Source organism: Electrophorus electricus, chromosome 2 (assembly GCF_041902795.1).
Source record: "Electrophorus electricus isolate QZ-2024a chromosome 2, ASM4190279v1, whole genome shotgun sequence".
Lineage (NCBI taxonomy): Eukaryota > Metazoa > Chordata > Actinopteri > Gymnotiformes > Gymnotidae > Electrophorus > Electrophorus electricus.
Genome location: NC_137498.1, coordinates 14,610,001 through 14,627,976, shown reverse-complemented (window position 1 = coordinate 14,627,976; position 17,976 = coordinate 14,610,001). Strand labels below are relative to the sequence as shown.

General features: G+C 38.6%; 1 protein-coding gene across 2 annotated transcripts in view; it reads left to right on the top strand.

The window, feature by feature from the left end:
• The first annotated feature begins 1,892 nt into the window (after window positions 1-1,892).
• LOC145660278 (matrix remodeling-associated protein 8-like) overlaps window positions 1,893-17,976 on the top strand; it is an 18,512-nt gene continuing 2,428 nt past the window's right edge. Inside the window, exons 1-5 of one of the 2 annotated variants that reach the window (XM_081724714.1) lie at window positions 1,893-2,129; window positions 7,049-7,363; window positions 11,919-12,236; window positions 17,570-17,671; window positions 17,805-17,915. In XM_081724714.1, the coding sequence (XP_081580840.1) occupies window positions 7,054-7,363; window positions 11,919-12,236; window positions 17,570-17,671; window positions 17,805-17,915 (841 nt within the window). In that variant the 5' untranslated portion in view covers window positions 1,893-2,129; window positions 7,049-7,053. Of the gene's footprint in view, window positions 2,130-2,542; window positions 2,626-7,048; window positions 7,364-11,918; window positions 12,237-17,569; window positions 17,672-17,804; window positions 17,916-17,976 lie in introns of those variants that run through there. The other variant, XM_081724711.1, reaches the window with a different exon arrangement.

Genomic DNA, 17,976 nt, shown 5'->3' with positions numbered 1-17,976 from the left:
TTATACCAGGTGAAACTCTCAGGTCTGCTGTGTGGTTCAGTGCAGGAAAAGGGCAGCTGTACTGAGTCTCGTACATGTGCTCAGATATGTAATGTTCTTCTACTTTTTACCAGAGTGCAGCCTGCAGAAACACATAACAGTAAATTAAGATAATCAGGATAATCCTTTAGAAGCATTATTGTGTGTTTAAAATGAAGTCACCAAATGCAGGAGTGACCAATGATTATTTGTGAAGCAAACAATGAATCAAATTCTGATGAGATGAAAGACAAGAAAGGCTCAGTGACTCACACATAAATGTACAGTTCAATATAAATGTACAGATATATGACACTCAGCATGGAGAGAAAATTTCACAGGTGAACCACAGTGAAGAATAGACACAAACTGAGAAACATTGTCACTATGGAAACACCACTGACAACTCTTCACCCAGAACCCCACTACCACTGTGGACTCACACTGACACTCAGTCTCTCAGCAGTACTTCAGTCCACCAGACCCTAATGCCCCAGCAGAGAGGAACTGGGAACAAATGAACTTGGACAGAGCTCTTATGTTTCTTTTCAGAGTTCTTTTCATGTTCACATTACCAGCTTTACTGAGACATACAACAGCACACACAGTGCCATCATGTCCTTTGACTTGTGAGAACTCTGGTTGCTTCTTTCTTTGTGATGCATCCCACAACCCCACACTGACCATGATGCTGCATCTGTGAAACCATATAGGAGACACACATGCTCATTATAAAGCAAAGGGGGTGGAGTCTGATGTAGAGGTGGGAAACAAACAGTATTATCTTGTCACTCTATTCTCAAACTCCTATTTCTAAGTTTATAGTTTTAAAATGTAGTTTACAGACCTGCTTTTTGTTTGGTGATTTTTCAGTTTCTGCTTCACAATAATTTGTTGTGGACCATTGCTTATGTAGAAAGGTTCTTTAAGATTTTTTGTGAGTAATATGAAGTTCTGGATTTACTGAATGAGTCAAAAACAAACAACAAAAACCCACATTACTCACAATAAGAACCAACTTGAACTCTAATAAACTCTATTAATCAGCCTTTGAACATAGATATGGTTTGGGTAGTACATGAGCAGTCCCTTTTCTCAGTGAAGTACTGACATCTCCCCTCACAGTACACAATATTACCCAAATTATCAGTAACTATACCAGTCCTACTCATACTAAACCTGTTTTGTACTAAATTAGAATCAAACTGGACCTGCCATTGAGAACACACTGGAGCCTAGTCCTAGTTTTAGTCTGTATTTAAAACATCATCCTTTATCCCAATTTCACACTAGGATAGACCCAGCAGTCAGAGTTGTGCTGTTTTGATTATTACACTACAGATTACAGAATAAATGTAGTATTTTGTATTATTTCTATCTAGAAACCACTGATAAGCCTATCATGGCATAAGGCAAGAAATACAAATGCAGAAGCTGAAAGCAATAGTACATTTGTGGTGTGTGTAGAGTTCACATCTCTAGTGGTGGAGTGATATTCTTACAGAGTGAGGACCAGTTTTTTGGCCAACAAACATGTTACTCCTGCAAACAAATTCCACATAAAATTTGAAACTGAACCACACTACTCAAGCTGAACATGTGCAGTTTAAATCCACCCTGATTTATGTTTCATGCACTGCATTGTGGATAAAAATAATGCTCTGAAATTAAATGCTCCTTTAAATATCTGTTCAAATGTTTTAAAGTCTCAGGTAGCCAGTTCTGTGGCTGCTGTAATTCCACATGCTGTTGTAACAGACACAGTTGTACTGCACCTTTAAGAGAGAGCTTTATGGTAATGTAGCTTGAGTAACAGAGAGAGAGAGAGAGAGAGAGAGAGAGAGAGAGAGAGAGTCTGTGTCTGAGTGGAGAACCGTCACCCTTCTGCTCGCCTTCTCAACACTCCTTTTTCTTTGGTAATGCTGTACGGTGCTTTTTACTGTTTCCTTTACGTATAAATACAATAATGGTAGCCGTGTGACCTGGCTTGAAGTGGTCCAGGATAAAAAAAATAAATAAAAGTCTTTCAGATTGCCCACAGCAGTGTGTGTGTCACTTCATGTTAACTCCATGCATCGCGGTTATCCCGTAGCACCTGTTCCTCACTCCAGGTAAGAAGCGTTACACTATTTTCATTAATAAGCCTTTGAAGTACTTTGGGTGTCGTAGTGAAATGAAATGACCAAACAGCAGTGAAGGAGGTTATGTTGGGTCTCACCCCCTGAGCTTCTACATCGTGTCTCTATGACAAAGGACGGAGCCACTTAACTAAGAATGAGACCGTCCTCACTGACAATGTGAGAATATCTGATAGATCACTGAATGATAAGGAAGAAAGAGGACGTACCACATGACATCTTACAAAACCTACCGCATCTCTATATTTGGTGTGTGTGTGTGTGTGTGTGTTGTGGTTAGTTTGTCAGAGTTTCATCTGAATACACTTCCTCTCCACTAGAAGTGTTATTGTGAAGTCATTCAGTAGACTGTACTGAAGAGTGTGTACGGTGTGTATCAGCAGTCCTGTTGTAGCCGTGTGTAGTGTGTGTAACTCAGTAAGAATGCAGGTGTGTGTTTATCTGCTCCTTGTGCTGCATGCTGCTGATGGTGAGTGTTACCTTCTCCCTACAGGTGTTCTCATCCTCATACATTCATTTGCACAAAGGTATTTATATCTGGGAGCAGCAGAGAGCAGCAGCTCACCACTTACCCCAGATTCTGTCTATCGACCAAGAAATATTTGTAGTCCAAATTTTACCTCTTTAGTTTTGAACAAAAGCTGTTAAATGGGAACGTTGCTAACAAACACTGGAGGTCAACAGCAGCTCAAATATAGCCTTCGTAAATACATGCCTACAGACTTCTCTCAGGCCGGTGAAACCGCATCCAAGTGTTAATAAATGTCTCCCAGACTAGTCGGTGTGTCGTATAACTCACTGTGAACTAGACAAGTGAAGAAACACGTCACCGGGAAGCGACCTGGATGAGGTTTGAGGACATGTAGCTCGATATCTGACTTATTTACAAATCCTATTAGCTATCGTTGCTGTTGGCTTCCAGTGTTTGTTAGCAATGTTAGCAGCTTTTTGTTCTAAAGGAGCGAAATATGGACTCCAAACATGCCTTGTCCACCCGGGTTAAGGGAGAATAAAGTAAATTTGATTCTTCGCCGACATGACCCGTTAAGTGGCACTGAAATCTGCGCTGTGGTTCGGTCCGGTAGAGAGGAACCGGTGCTAATTACTTGCTAATTAGTTACTTAAGACCAGCATAAGGTAGGAATTGTAGGGACATTAGTAAGACTGACAAAATTGAGAAACAAGAAGAGTACAAGAGTAATGTGACTCTTACAAGGATCATTTTGCTCTATAAATCTGTACATTTATAAAAACAATTTGTTTTTTATTATGGTGTGGTATGTGAAATGTGCTCACTTGTCTATTTCTGTTTGTGTTATTTATTCCTCTCTTGTTCATTCTGTGTATGATGCAGCTCTTGTCCACTACCCACTTCTGTATCCAGCTGCCTGTGACAGAGGTCACACCTCATTGTAGTTGATTGTATATGTGGTGCAGTCCTTTACATGTGGTGTATGTGTTTGGTGCTTCTGTGTGTTTTCCCGAGTGTGAGTGGGTTTGGGGGAGAGACTACAGAGGATTCTGATCTCATGTATTTTGACATGCCCATCATATCCCTTACTGAGCTAGCAGTCAAACAAGATGGTATTACTCTATATTACCATGGAGACCAGAGGAAGGGCAGAGCTCACTACCTGCAGGTTAAAGAGCTGGACTGGTGCTGAATAAATCCATTTCAATGAGGAGGTCTCAGCTATCAGGACTTCCCAGAGGGTTTCAGCCAGACAACTGTCTCCCACTGTGAAGACAGTTTTTTACTTGTTTATTATGGTTTACCCTCGTGCTGCTCAGGGACGCTGACTATAGTACTTGCTGACACTTTCTACAGTGTAGTGACTCAGATTAGGCTGGACCCCTGCTCAGGTTTTCTGAAACACTACCCATACTTAACCACATGGTCAACCAAAGTGGCCCAGATCTCATCCGTGATGGTTGCTCTTCCTCGCCCTCATCCTCTTCCTCATTCTGGCTCTCCAATACTGACCTCCATTGATATCCAACCAAGATATCGAGTCTGTGGCTTCTTTATAGTGCTCAGGCTCTGATTTCTAAGTGTTATTAGTGAAATTAGTCAATGAGTACTGGGGTTGGTTAATTGATAAATGGATGTATCATTTGTATTTGAGGGTTTTCCATAAGAAACACACGTATTTCTGTTGAATGATATGTCCAATATAGAGAATTGTGTTGAGCGTATTAAAAAAATGTCTTTTAGAAATATAAAATGAGTGTAAATCAGAGAAGGTGATTTTGGTTTAGTATAACAGGTCAGGAGATGGGCTACATGAGTTAGTGGTTTCAATTATTGTGTCACATGTCCCCATTTTTGTGTCTTGCAAAAAACTCTCTCTCTCTTCTTGTTGGGTGTTTGGGCTTCAAGTTATCCTATGTTGTTCCTCTTATCTTAGAGGTTTAGAAAAATTTACAAATAAAAAATGAACAAATAAGAAAAAAATAAAACCATAAAGTACAGTAGAGCATGCACCTCTTCCTCCTCACATATGTATTGCTAAATTTGGTGCACTTTAGCAATATGCTTCCTTTTTGGGTTCATGAGCTTAAAATTCTGCTGTGCTATTCCTCTGAGTGGTGTGTGAGCGACATGTTAACTTCTTTCACTCAACCATGAAGACTGTCAAACAGTCTCCAAATCCTCATCAGTGACAGTCATCCAGCTCTAAACTTCATGGTTTAATCAGTCAGTCACTAACTGACTCTGGCAGCATAAATTCACTCCAGTGACTCCAGTTTAAAGACTTTTCTTATTTAGTCCTAAGTTATTCTGATTATTCAGTTTACAGATGTGAGAAATCCCAGCATGCACCTCTTCCTCCTGACATATGTATTGCTAATCTGGTTGCACTGGATGCTATGTGTGAAATGTGCTTACTTGTTTATTTCTGTTTGTGTTATTCATTCATCATTTGTTCATCAACTGGCCAGGAGGCTTAGACAGCCCATGCTGGGGGTTTTGTCTTTTTACAGTTTTAATTTTATTTTGTTGTTGTTGTTGTTACAGTGCAGTGCACACTAGCCTACAGCCTCAGTTAGTTACTTTATAGATATCCACCATCATCAAACTGTTGTTAAACAGCTTTTGGCAGCTTTAACAACAAAAAGAACAAAGTAACAGAGAAAAGGTGAGAAAATGTTTCTACTTCCTGTGATAACTGTTGGGTTGTGATGACATTGCACTGTCTACATCCAAAGTGGTCTTGACTTGTGCTCTTGACTTTGGTGACTCCTTTAGTGGTTCTGTGTCAGTGGGCGGATTTCGCTTCTCTTAAGTAGTTTTTTCTTAATAGTATGAAAACTACAACATGATCATAGACTGCTGCACTCCACCTGTACTTTATGAATAATATGAATGTTATCGGACAATCCTCATATTTACCTGATTAAATGATCAATGTTTATTTTGATCAGCATATAGTCTAGAGCTCTTCCTGTCTGATCTGTCTAATATTTGCTAAGCTACACATTCAGTTTGGTCCTCTGATCACTAAGTGCAGGTGTGAAATGAGGTGACCAAACAGTGCTGGGGGGGGGATCACTGTGTAGCACTACTTCTTACTGCAGGATCACTTTACTGAGGATGGGGACTGAACACTGGGCAGCTCAGGAGGAAGTGATGACACTAGAAAGACAGTTTCACTGTTAGATTTAGTCTGTATGTGAGAGAGAAAGAAGTAGAGGAATAATTTATTTTGCACTTGAACACACGTCCCCTCTATTGTGGATATTAGAGGGTGGTGAATTTCAGTGGAGTTCTACTGAGAGAGTTGTAGAGTTCCAGGTCATAGTTGTGTGGTGATTCCCACAGACAGACTGTAGTCTGGGCTGCAGTTTTCAGAGTGTTCAGTACACTGTAGTTTTCTAGAGTGTATAAGATGTGTAGCAGCGTTACTGCTGTAGCTGTGTGTAGTGTCTTGTGGAATGCAGGTGTGTTTTTACTTCCTTTTTGGTAATGATGTGCAGACGAAGTCTTGTGAAGCATTTGAGGTTCTTCCTTATTGTACTGCTGAAGGATTCAAAGCTTTGGAGTATTGAAAGCTGGTGACAAAACAGCGACACCTGGTGGTTTTCAGAAATTATAGCAGCCATAGATTCAAAACGGCGCAGCACTATGAACTACACAACACTCCATCATCAAAAAAATGATGATCAGTAATGATGTTTAGTAATTCAATTCTGCAATAATTTGTTTAAAATCATTGTTTCCCTTTTTATGTGAAAACATAGTACAAAATTATACTGGGAGACAACAGGTTGAGATTATGAAATGTTTATTCTCCCTTTTGGCTTCTATAATTTGCACATTTCCAATTTTTTAGTAAAAAGATAAAGCTTCCAAGTTATAGGACAGTGCCAAACTTATGAAACAGTCTCAACGTCATCCTGTGTATCTGTGATATTTGAAGCTTCAAACAAGATTAGTCACGTTATTAGTAACTTTAGTGGTAATGTTAGTGGTAATAACTTTAGTGGGAAGGGAGAGGGAGAGAAGGAAGGAGGGAGGGAGTGGAGAGGGAGAATGAGTGAGTGAGTGAGTGAGTGAGAGGGAGGCAAAGACAATCTATAATCAATATAATCAGACATTTACATCTTATATCTTGATGGTCATGCATACATCATACCAACATCTATTGGGAAATCTCTTAGTGATTTCCAGTACCATCATCAGTTGGCTGGTACCATCAGTACCATCAGGTGACTGGACCTGGAGCAATTAAGTATGTCATATATAATAATTAAGTATGTCATATATAATAATAATGGAGTATGTCATATATAATAATAATTAATTATGTCATATGTAATAATAACCATTTTACATGTACATGTGCAGCCATGTTTAATAGTGAAGGCCTTTATCTCGTGTGTTTCTGCAGGTTGCATGTTGGTAGGGAATCTGAGGACAGACGACATCACTGCATACACAGGAGACTCAGTACTGCTGCCCTGCTCCTATACTGACCCACACGCCAAACCTGAGAGTTTCATCTGGCAGAAATACAACACAAGAAGACAAACATGGGACGTGATCACCAGTGAGAGTGAACAGTACAGCAACAGAGTTCAGATGGGTACTGCTCACTCTCCAGGAAATCTCTCTCTCCTCATATCACACCTGACTGAAGAGGATGAGGGAGTCTACAGGTGTTATCTTAACCAGTACTATAAAGACATCAGACTCACCATTAAAGGTAAAACACGGTATTTGATCCAAATCCAACTGCAAATGATAAATCCAGCTTTAAGGTTTTCTTATGTATCCACACTAGCAAAGTCTTGGTTGTCTGAGTTACTTGTAGACTTTCTGCTGTCATATTTGTTGTTGTGCTGTCATCTGTGCACATTACCAGTAACGTTTAGTTCAGTGATGGTCAAATACTCCTTTAATTGTAACAAATATCTTGGGCAGTTCAAGTAAGAATTTCTCAGGTTTTTAACACACATGCTTCTTTGTTTTGGTTTTTCTGTTCCGACCCCTCGTTTGGTTTTCCTGTCACTGTTTTCATCTTTGTCTAGTTTGCATTCGTTAATCTTTGTATAAATATCACTGGTTTTATCATCTTGGCTGTGGGTCTTTGAGCGTGCGCGGTCTCGTCCTCCCATGAGTTTATTGTTGTTTGGTAACGTTATTAGCCTGCTCGTTATTCTAGTGTTTACTGTTTAACTTCCTTCTTGGTAATGATGTGCAGACGAAGTCCTGTGAAGCGTTTGAGGTTCTTCCTTATTGTACTGCTAAAGGACTCGAAGCTTTGGAGCATTGAATGCTGGTGACAAAACAGCGACACCTGGTGCTTTTCAGAAATTATAGCAGCCATAGATTCAAAATGGCGCAGCACTATAAACAATACAACACTGCACCGCCTTCATGTCATTAAAAAAAATGGATGATCAGTAATGATGTTTAGTAATTAGTAATTAAATTCTGAAATAATTTGTGTAAAATCATTGTTTCCTTTTTATGTAAAAACAACAGGTTGGCATTATGAAACGTTTACTCTCACTTTTGACTTCTATAATTAGTACATTTCCATTTTTTTTTAGTAAAAAGATATAGCTTCCACGTTATAGGACAGTGGCAAACTTATGAAACAGTCTCACCCTCATCCTGTGCTTCATTGACATCTGAAGCTTCGACCATCATTAGTCACGTGTTGTTAGTAACTTTAGTGGTAATATTAATGGGAATATTAGCTTTAGTGGTAATAGTAACTGATACAAGCTTCAGTACACTGTGATACAAGCTTTGATGCCTTAGTATCAAATGTTACATCACAATTTTATTGTTTCTGCACAGTTCCTGTATCATTTTTCTCCCTTTTTGGTGTTCCATTTAGTCAGTGTTTAGTTTGCATCATTTTGTTAATTTTGCCGTTGTGTCCACCTGTTTTGCAAATGAAGAACTTTCGTTTACACATGTGCGTAAAGTCCTGTCTGCCTCTGCGTTACATTATCGTTCTGAAAACTGCACAGTGTGCAGATCATTAATGTAGGTGGACCAGCTGGATCAAAATCACTAGTGTGTTCTTATTTTAGATTTTTTATTTAAAACATCTAAAATAAGAGGCAAGGCTTTGCTATGACAAGTTGCAAATGGGCGTAAACAAACAGTCATAAAAGTTGATTTAGTCAATGTTAATTTCAGCTTGACATTACAAGTGACATATTTGGAGCTTGTTACTGTAATTATTTACCCCTGTCCCACTTACCTACAACCAAAGGCAGAGGTGCAGGGAAAGGTTTAATGCACATAAAACTACAAAATGTATCTGATTCCAAATTATTCATGTAATTACAATTTTTATTTTGAAGAGAATGCTCTACTGCATTGTCTAGCATGTGTTATGAGAATATGCATAACCACCTTTCTAAAATTCCTCAGTCTTAATACATCCTGCTTTGTCAGCGGTTCTGTCAGCCTAACATAGGGTTTGATCTACTAGACTTACAGTGCAGAGATTGGATACTTTACAGGAAACTGGTGTCAGCACTCTACATATATAGAAAAATATAGCTGGCTCTTCACTCAGCCTCAATCCATCAGTGCAGAGAATTTTGACTACACCTTTGGATTTCCTCTCTCTTAATAAATTATCAAGTGATTAACATCATCTGCGAGTGTCTGGACTCAATCAGTCTCATTACAAATACTACACGGAGAGCCGAGCTTCATGAGTTCAATGTAGCAAAGGGTTAATTAGCATAATAGAAGAGAAGTAGATACACAATAGAATAGAATAGATATTTTTAATGAAACCAATTAGAATAAAATAGATATTATAATGAAACTCTGTAAATAAGTTACAGAAATGTGGCACAGAAAATACTTTCTAAATGTTACCTAAATGCCAGATGGATTGAGAGAAAGACAACATGGACATTAAAGAAGGTGAAGTGGGTGTCCAGGAACAGGAGAGCATGTCTGCTGGGGCTTCCAGGCAGAAAAAAGAGAGAGAGAAGGAGAGACAGAAAGAGAATGTGACTGATTGAGAGCACGACAGAGAGAGGGAGAGAGAGCACAAGCCCAAGGGAGAGATTTCTCCAAATGTATGTCATCAGTCAACCAACTCTGCTCCAGCTCCACTCTCAGCTCTGCTCCAGCATTAACTCCATATGGTTCAGAATTTCTTTAGTCTTATCTTGATTGATCAACAGCAGAGTTTGTCCAACACTGACTAATCAAAGATTGACCACATACGAACAGCATCCCTGTCATACCACATCCAAGAGGAACCCACAGCTGGTAGAAGAGTGATTTACTGTCCTGAATAACAATTGATGAATAACAATATCTCTGCAAGAGACCACAGATGACCACAGCAGTTGGGGCAAACAAGAACAAGACTTCATAGTCGAGAGTTTGGCCTACACATATAAATATGTTATGATTTTCTTGATTGAAATGACATAGTATGCCATGACAAATGACGTTGTAGCTCAGTCTCTCTGTGTACACATATCTCAGCTACCTGTATGAGGGCATTATGGAATTTGTAGTTCATGAAGCATTTATGTACAAAGTTGTAATTTTGCTCTTTTTTTATCTTAATTTTGTAGCTGGTTGGGCTTTAAATGAGAATTTTCTGGAATGTCTATGGAAATACTGACCAACATGCTTCCAGATCCAAGACTGTTGAATAAATGTGTGATCACTGTTCTCCCTCTGACATATGCTGCCTGCTAAGGCATCTTATTTAGGTTCAGTTTAAAGGCAGCATCAGACACTAAATCTGCAGTATAAATAAGAGCTTTACTTGCTTACTTCTGAAAGAAAAGCAGCTGCTATTCTTATACTAATTATTAAAACAATGTCACAAGTAGTGTTAGCTGTTTTCTGAAGGACTACGTTCCCCAAAATTACACGATACCAAGACCGCCCATAATCCCCTCATTTTGCTCCACCCATGTGAAAACATGAGCGAGGTGGCAGTTAGATGTGACCGACGCTTAAGTCTTCATACATGATGGGAATGTAATTAGAATGGGAATCTAACTGGATCATTTCTGTTACTCAGACCTTTGCCTGTACAGACAACACCAGACCCCTCACTAGACACACAGACAAACTCAGTGAGATCAGGTGGAAAACTGAACAAACATCAGCTCTTCAAGAATCTGTAGCATTTGTTGTATGTGCCACTTGATTGCTGTAACAGCTGGAGTGCCGCAGGGCGCGGAGCAGGACGCACAGACTCCCTCGACTTTGACAGACATTTATTGATACTTAACGCTTACGACGACGGCACTTGCACAACATAAACGGATAATACGAATACACGTAACACTGGCAGGAACATGACAGCAACATGAACATATACGTTTAACATGAATACACGTAGGACTAGCAACACAAACAATGACCAACACTAATGCACACACCAACAGGGGTTTAAATACACACAGACACACACAACATTAAACCAGGGGCAGGTGTGTGCCATCATGGGGGCTCTGTTACAAAACAAAAAATCACTTCAACTGCACTCGGTGGGCCGTACTGCATATAGCGACTGGTCTGTATCAATAACTACTGTACTACATAAAACAAAAAATCTATCCAGCGGCAGGATCTGCAGTTCTACTTCTTTCTGTTTCTAGTTACATCTTCTGTTTGTATTTGTATTTCATGCCTGTAGTTAATGACTCTTGTCTTCTGTCCTGTTTAGGTTCTAGTCAGTTATATACCCATATTACACACGACTTGTTTAGTTTCCTTATTTAGTTACTACTGTTGTCATTTGCTCTAGAGAGAGGGGGAGAAAAAGAAAGAGGGAGAGAGAGAGGAGGGAAGGAGAGAGAGAGAAAGGAAGAAATAGAGAGAGAATGAGGGATGGAGAGAGAAGGAGGGAGGGAGGGAGGGAGCGAGGGTGGGCAGAGGGGGAGAGAGAGAAGGAGGGAGGGAGAGAGACAATATATAATCAGACATTTACATCTTATAACTTGATGGTCATGTATCCATCATACCAACATCTATTGGGAAATCTCTTGGTGATTTCCAGTACCATCATCAGTTGGCTGGTACCATCAGTACCATCAGGTGACTGGACCTGGAGAAATTAAGTATGTCATATATATAATAGTTAAGTATGTGATATATAATAATAATGGAGTATGTGATATATAATAATAATTAAGTATGTCATATATAATAATAATAACGGAGTATGTCATGTGTAATAATAACCATTTTACATGTACATGTGCAGCTATGTTTAATAGTGAAGGCTTTTATCTCGTGTGTTTCTGCAGGCTGCAGTTTGGCAGAGAATCAGAAGACAGACGACATCACTGCATACACAGGAGACTCAGTACTGCTGCCCTGCTTCTGTACTGAACCACACGCCAAACCTGAGAGTTTCACCTGGAAGAAACGCAACACAAGCAGAGACACATGGGATGTGATCTCCATTGAGAGTGAACAGTACAGAAACAGAGTTCAGCTGGGTACTGTTCACTCTCCAGGAAATCTCTCTCTACTCATATCACACCTGACTGAAGAGGATGAGGGAGACTACAGCCGTTATCTTACAAACCAGAAATATAAAGACATCAGACTCACCGTTAAAGGTAAAACACTGTTTTTGATCCAAATCCAACTGCAAATGATAAATCCAGCTTTAAGGTTTTCTTATGTATCCACACTAGCAAAGATTGGTTGTCTGAGTTACTTGTAGACTTTCTACTGTCATATTTGTTGTTGTGCTGTCATCTGTGCACATTACCAGTAACATTTAGTTCAGTGATGGTCAAATACTCCTTTAATTGTAACAAATATCTTGGGCAGTTCAAGTAAGAATTTCTCAGGTTTTTAACACACATGCTTCTTTGTTTTGTTTTTTCTGTTCCGACCCCTCGTTTGGTTTTCCTGTCACTGTTTTCATCTTTGTCTAGTTTGCATTCGTTAATCTTTGTATAAATATCCCTTGTTTTAGCGTCTTGGTTGTGGGTCTTTGAATGTGCTTTCTCTCGTCCTCCCGTGAGTTTATTGTTGTTTGGTAACGTTATTAGCCTGCTCGTGATTCTAGTGTTTACTGTTTAACTTCCTTTTTGGTAATGATGTGCAGACGAAGTCCTGTGAAGCATTTGAAGCTCTTCCTTATTGTACTGCTGAAGGATTCGAAGCTTGGGAGCATTGAAAGCTGGTGACAAAACAGTGACACCTGGTAGTTCTCAGAAATTATAGCTGCTTTAGATTCAAAACTGCACAGCATTATAAACAATACAACACTCCACCGCCTTCATATGTCATTAAAAAAAATGGATGATCAGTAATGATGTTTAGTAATTCAATTCTGCAATAATTTGTTTAAAATCATTGTTTCCCTTTTTATGTGAAAACTTGATACAAAACTATACTGGGAGACAACAGGTTGGCGTTATGAAACATTTACTCTCACTTTTCACTTCTATAATTAGCACATTTCCAATTTTTTAGTAAAAAGATACATTATAGGACAGTGCCAAACTTGTGAAACAGTCTCACCCTCATCCTGTGGTTCGGTGACCTTTGAAGCTTCAAACATCATTAGTCACGTGTTATTAGTACGTTTATTGGAAATATTAGTGGTAATAGTAACTGATACAAGCTTCAGTACACTGTGTGATGTGAGCTTCGATGTCTTAGTATCAAATGTTCCATCACAATTTGTCTTCCTCCGCTTTAAATTATCGTTCTGAAAACTGCAGTATGCAGATCATTAATGTAGGTGGATCAGCTGGATCAAAATCACTAATGTGTTCTTATTTTAGATTTTAGATTTAAAACATCTAAAATAAGAGGTAATGCTTTGCTATGATAAGTTGCAAATAGGCGTAAAACAAACAGTCATAAAAGTTGATTTAGTCCATGTTGATGTCAGTTTGACATTACAAGTTTCTGTTACTGTAATTATTTACCCCTGTCCCACTTACCTACAACCAATGGCAGACGTGCAGGCAAAGGTGTAATGCACATAAAACTTACAAGAAATGATCTGATTCCAAATTATGCCTGTAATTACAATTTAGCATGTGTTATGAGAAATCTAACATGTGTTATGAGAAAATGTGTGACTGAGAAAGCAGGATATATTATAACTAAGGAACCTTCCTTAGTTATAATATATCCTGCTTTCTCAGGGCTTCACCATTCTCTTAGCCTAACTTTGGGTTTAACCTACTAAATGTGCGGTACAGAGATTGGATCCTTTATGTAACCCACCTATTCTGTCTACATTGCATTCTGGCAGTGTTAAAATCACAATGCAAGAGGCAGTATTGGATCCTTTACTGTGATAAACATAAGTAGCCTAATGTAAAAATTACATATGTGATCATGAATGATCAAACATTAGAAACAGAATGCTAAAATAACAAATTGATTTTATCCAATGCGACTTATAATTATGACTGAGTATAACTTGAGCAATTTAGGGTTAAGGGCCTTGTTCAGGGGCCCAAGAGTGGCAATTTGGTAGTTCAAGAATGTGATCAGTAGCATGTGTTATATGTGGCACTTGGCTTGATATAAAGAATTCTAATGCTTCCACACTGATGCTCTATCACAGATTTATACATATATTGTCTGATCTTTCTGTGACTGGTAGAATGGTGTGGCATTAGAGATCAACCTACATTTTATTAGTAACAAAATAAAACACCTTATTTATAGATCAGGCCAGAACACTTTCAATTGAGTGTCATGACAATCATTGTCAAAGCGTTCATTTATAACAGAGTCATATAGGAGTTTTCATTTCAGCCTCTCCAGCCAGTGTCAAGAACAGGAAGGTACTACGTGGTTTGAGGTGTTCACATCTGCTCAGTTTTCCTAGTAACCTCATGTCCCGCAACCGCCCTCAATCCGTGATTGCAACTCCCGTCTTCCCCGGCACAACCTCACCAGATCCTCATCACCAGTTTACTAGTGCCACCTGTGTCTCATCTTTGCTATGCTATTTATTCTCTCTGGTTCCATTCACTCCCTGCAAAGTATTATCGCTGGTCTATCAGCATGTACTGAGCAATTCCCTGGTGTGTGTATATCTGGCCATTACTCTCGCCTCTTTCACTTTACAATTGTTGCTTATTCCGCTACAAATAAAACTCGGCTGTCCACAAGCGTCTGGCCTGTTCTAAGATGTCACCCCTCACTTGGTAAGCAACAACTAATTGTAACGCGGGAGGGGTGGAGAGTGAACACTCGTGTGAAGTGACGACGCCATAACTAACCAAACTGATTGAATAGAATAAATAAATAATAAGTTTAATATTCGACAAAGACTAACAACACATTATAGAATGAAGAACAAACAGGCTAACAGAAGAATAATAATATGAGAACAGGGTGAGGGCGAGAAATGAGCAACAAGGGAATACAACATTAAGGGAAGACTAACGGAGAACAACAATAATAAAACATAACAGTGAGCATAAAGACAGACAAACGGGAACAACACAGAACTGGGCTACATAAGATGAACAAACGGTATTGGTCATCAGACCCGATTTTTCTCTGGGGGTATTGGGGTGGCTATAGTGGCCATCCTCATTCTCAGCCGACTCTGTCTGCTGGGGGGTCCCGTTATGTTATTTTAACTGGAAACATATTTAAAACTTAGGTAAAAAAACAAAACAAAACAAAACAAAAACAACCTATAGCCCTTGAATGAAGTGTTATGTCAACTAATCAACTGATAGTATTGTGTTATGAAGAGAAGACTGTATGACAGCTGTCTGTCAGAATCAGTCTTTATAAAAGTGTATTTAGGTTTGTGTTAGCTGTTATGAAGGACTTATGAAGACCACTCTTAACAAACATGTTAGTAAATTTGAAATGTAGATTCTGATCAAATATTAAAAAAATGTTAAATTGGTACTTAATATCAAACAAAGCTCAAATTATTACCTAAATGGAGCAACCAATTTGCTCAGTTACACCTTATAACTATCATTGTTATAAGGATAGTGAATATCATTAGAACAATGCTAAAAATCATATAATATTAGAGTAAATATTTATTAATTTAACAAGCAAATGTGGTGGAGTATGACAGTAGGGTGTGTTTCTACAGGTTGAGTATTAAATCAGTATTAAATTGAGCAATTAAAAAACAACAGGGAGACAAAACACATCACTGCACACACAGGAGACTCAGTACTGCTACCCTAGAGCTGCACAGACCTACACGCCAAACCTGCACATTTCACCTGGAAGAAATACAGCCCAAACAGTAAAACATGGGAAGTGATCTCCAGTGAGAGTGAACAGTACATAAACAGAGTTCAGCTGGGTATTGTTCACTCTCCAGGAAATCTGTCTCCACTCATATCACACCTGACTGAGGAAGATGAGGGAGATTACGATTGTATACATAATGAATATGAAGAACTATACATCAGACTCACTCCGTATTCTTAGTGCATTGATAATCTCACAAATAAACTGAACTTTAGTAAACTAGTGTTACATTATACCTGTAGCACCTGTTACACCTATAGAGCACTCTTAGACTATCAAAGGCTATTATACTGGAGATAGGATGAATGCTACAGATCACTGGAGTGGTGTTTTCTCACTGATGTGGCTTGGTAGGTGTTTGTTTGCAAAAGGACAGCTAAAACAAGTCCAGGGTAAATATACATTTCATCCATTTTTATAGGGGTGTATTTGTGGTTAAAGTGGTCTTGTACTTTAAAAATACTTGACTGGGATTTAAATTATGACTTAATCTTCTGGAAACAATCCATAATGTCACTGACCTTCATTTTGTCCTTCATGTTATTTCTAAAGTGTATAGTTGGACCATGACAGTATCAATAAACTGCCAGTGTAAAATTGTTTCCCAGCCACACTACATCTTATACTCCCAAAGTGAGAGAAATGTCGTGTTTTTGATTCATTGTTTAGTACTAGATGTGTTCAGTTGTCCAAATAACTATTTTATCTATTTTACCTCATATTGACATTTTGATTAAATAGTCATGTGTCCTAACTATGACCATCCACAAACAGTAAGTAGGAACTGTGTGAACTGAAACCTCAAACTACTGTGGTTGGGGAAATACTGTTTTGCACTGGCACTTTGATACTGTCATAGTCAGGACATACAATTTTGATGTAAAATGTTTTACTTCACAATACTTCACAAAATGACAGAAATCCACTGTTTTTGACTTATCACCTTATACAAGATGTGCTCCCAGTTGTCCAAATACATATGTTTTATACATTTTCATGAGTCCAAAATCATGTCTCCTAAGAAAGTACCAGCATAAAACTGGTACAGTCACACTAGTTTGACAAAGGCTATACCCAAAATGATAGAAGTGATCTGTTTTTGGCTCCTTACCTAGTACTAGATGTTTTCCCAATTGTCCAAAGACATATTTTACCTGAAAATGGCATTTTTCTTCATGTGTCCTGACTATGACACTGTCAATAAAGTAATAAACTGTATTTCCCAACCACAGACGTCTAATTACAGGCTATATACCTAAATTGACAGCTTTTTGATCAACATATAAAACAAATTTAAAATATATATTTTAAATACTTTTAATACTTCATTGGGGATTTTATTTTGACATAATTTCATTTGTTTTGTGGCCGTATCACAATGCTCAAGAGGGATAATTCCATTTCATTAGTGCTAACTCTAATATAACATCATTACTTGGAAAGTCAACACTTCATTATAAAAATTCGTTTTTAAATAAACTTTTAAACATGCGCTGATGAGCTTGTTCACCTGCCCCCCCAGTCAGGTGCAATCACATGTCTACTAGTGTCACGAATATAAACCACCCTGAATGTTCCTATACACATTTATAATGGGTCAGTACTGTAGCCAAACTTGCAACGACAAGTAGTACTAAAGCAGTACACAATCTTATGCTAACAAACACATCTCCCTCTCCAGGAATCTCAACAACAGAATTTACATCAAGATTTGATGGCAAAACAAGTGCAAAGGCTCCAGCTGACGCTTCCACTACTGACAGTGCAAAGACTCTGACTGACGGTAACATGCATTTACTGCATATCAACATGGTCTCCTAATATCTTAAAAAGCAATTAAAATGCATGCTGTGTAAAAACACAAACACTAACATGCACACAAATACACATAACATTTGTATAACATTTGCCTTCAGATCTCCAAAACCCTGCACGTGGTCTATTATATATCCTCATGACTATTGCTGTGGGAGCTGTCCTCCTCCTGCTGCTGGGTCTCGTGGGGGTCTTGTGCTGGAGATACAAAGGTACACCTACACACACTCTCACACACACACACACACACACACACACACACACATACACATG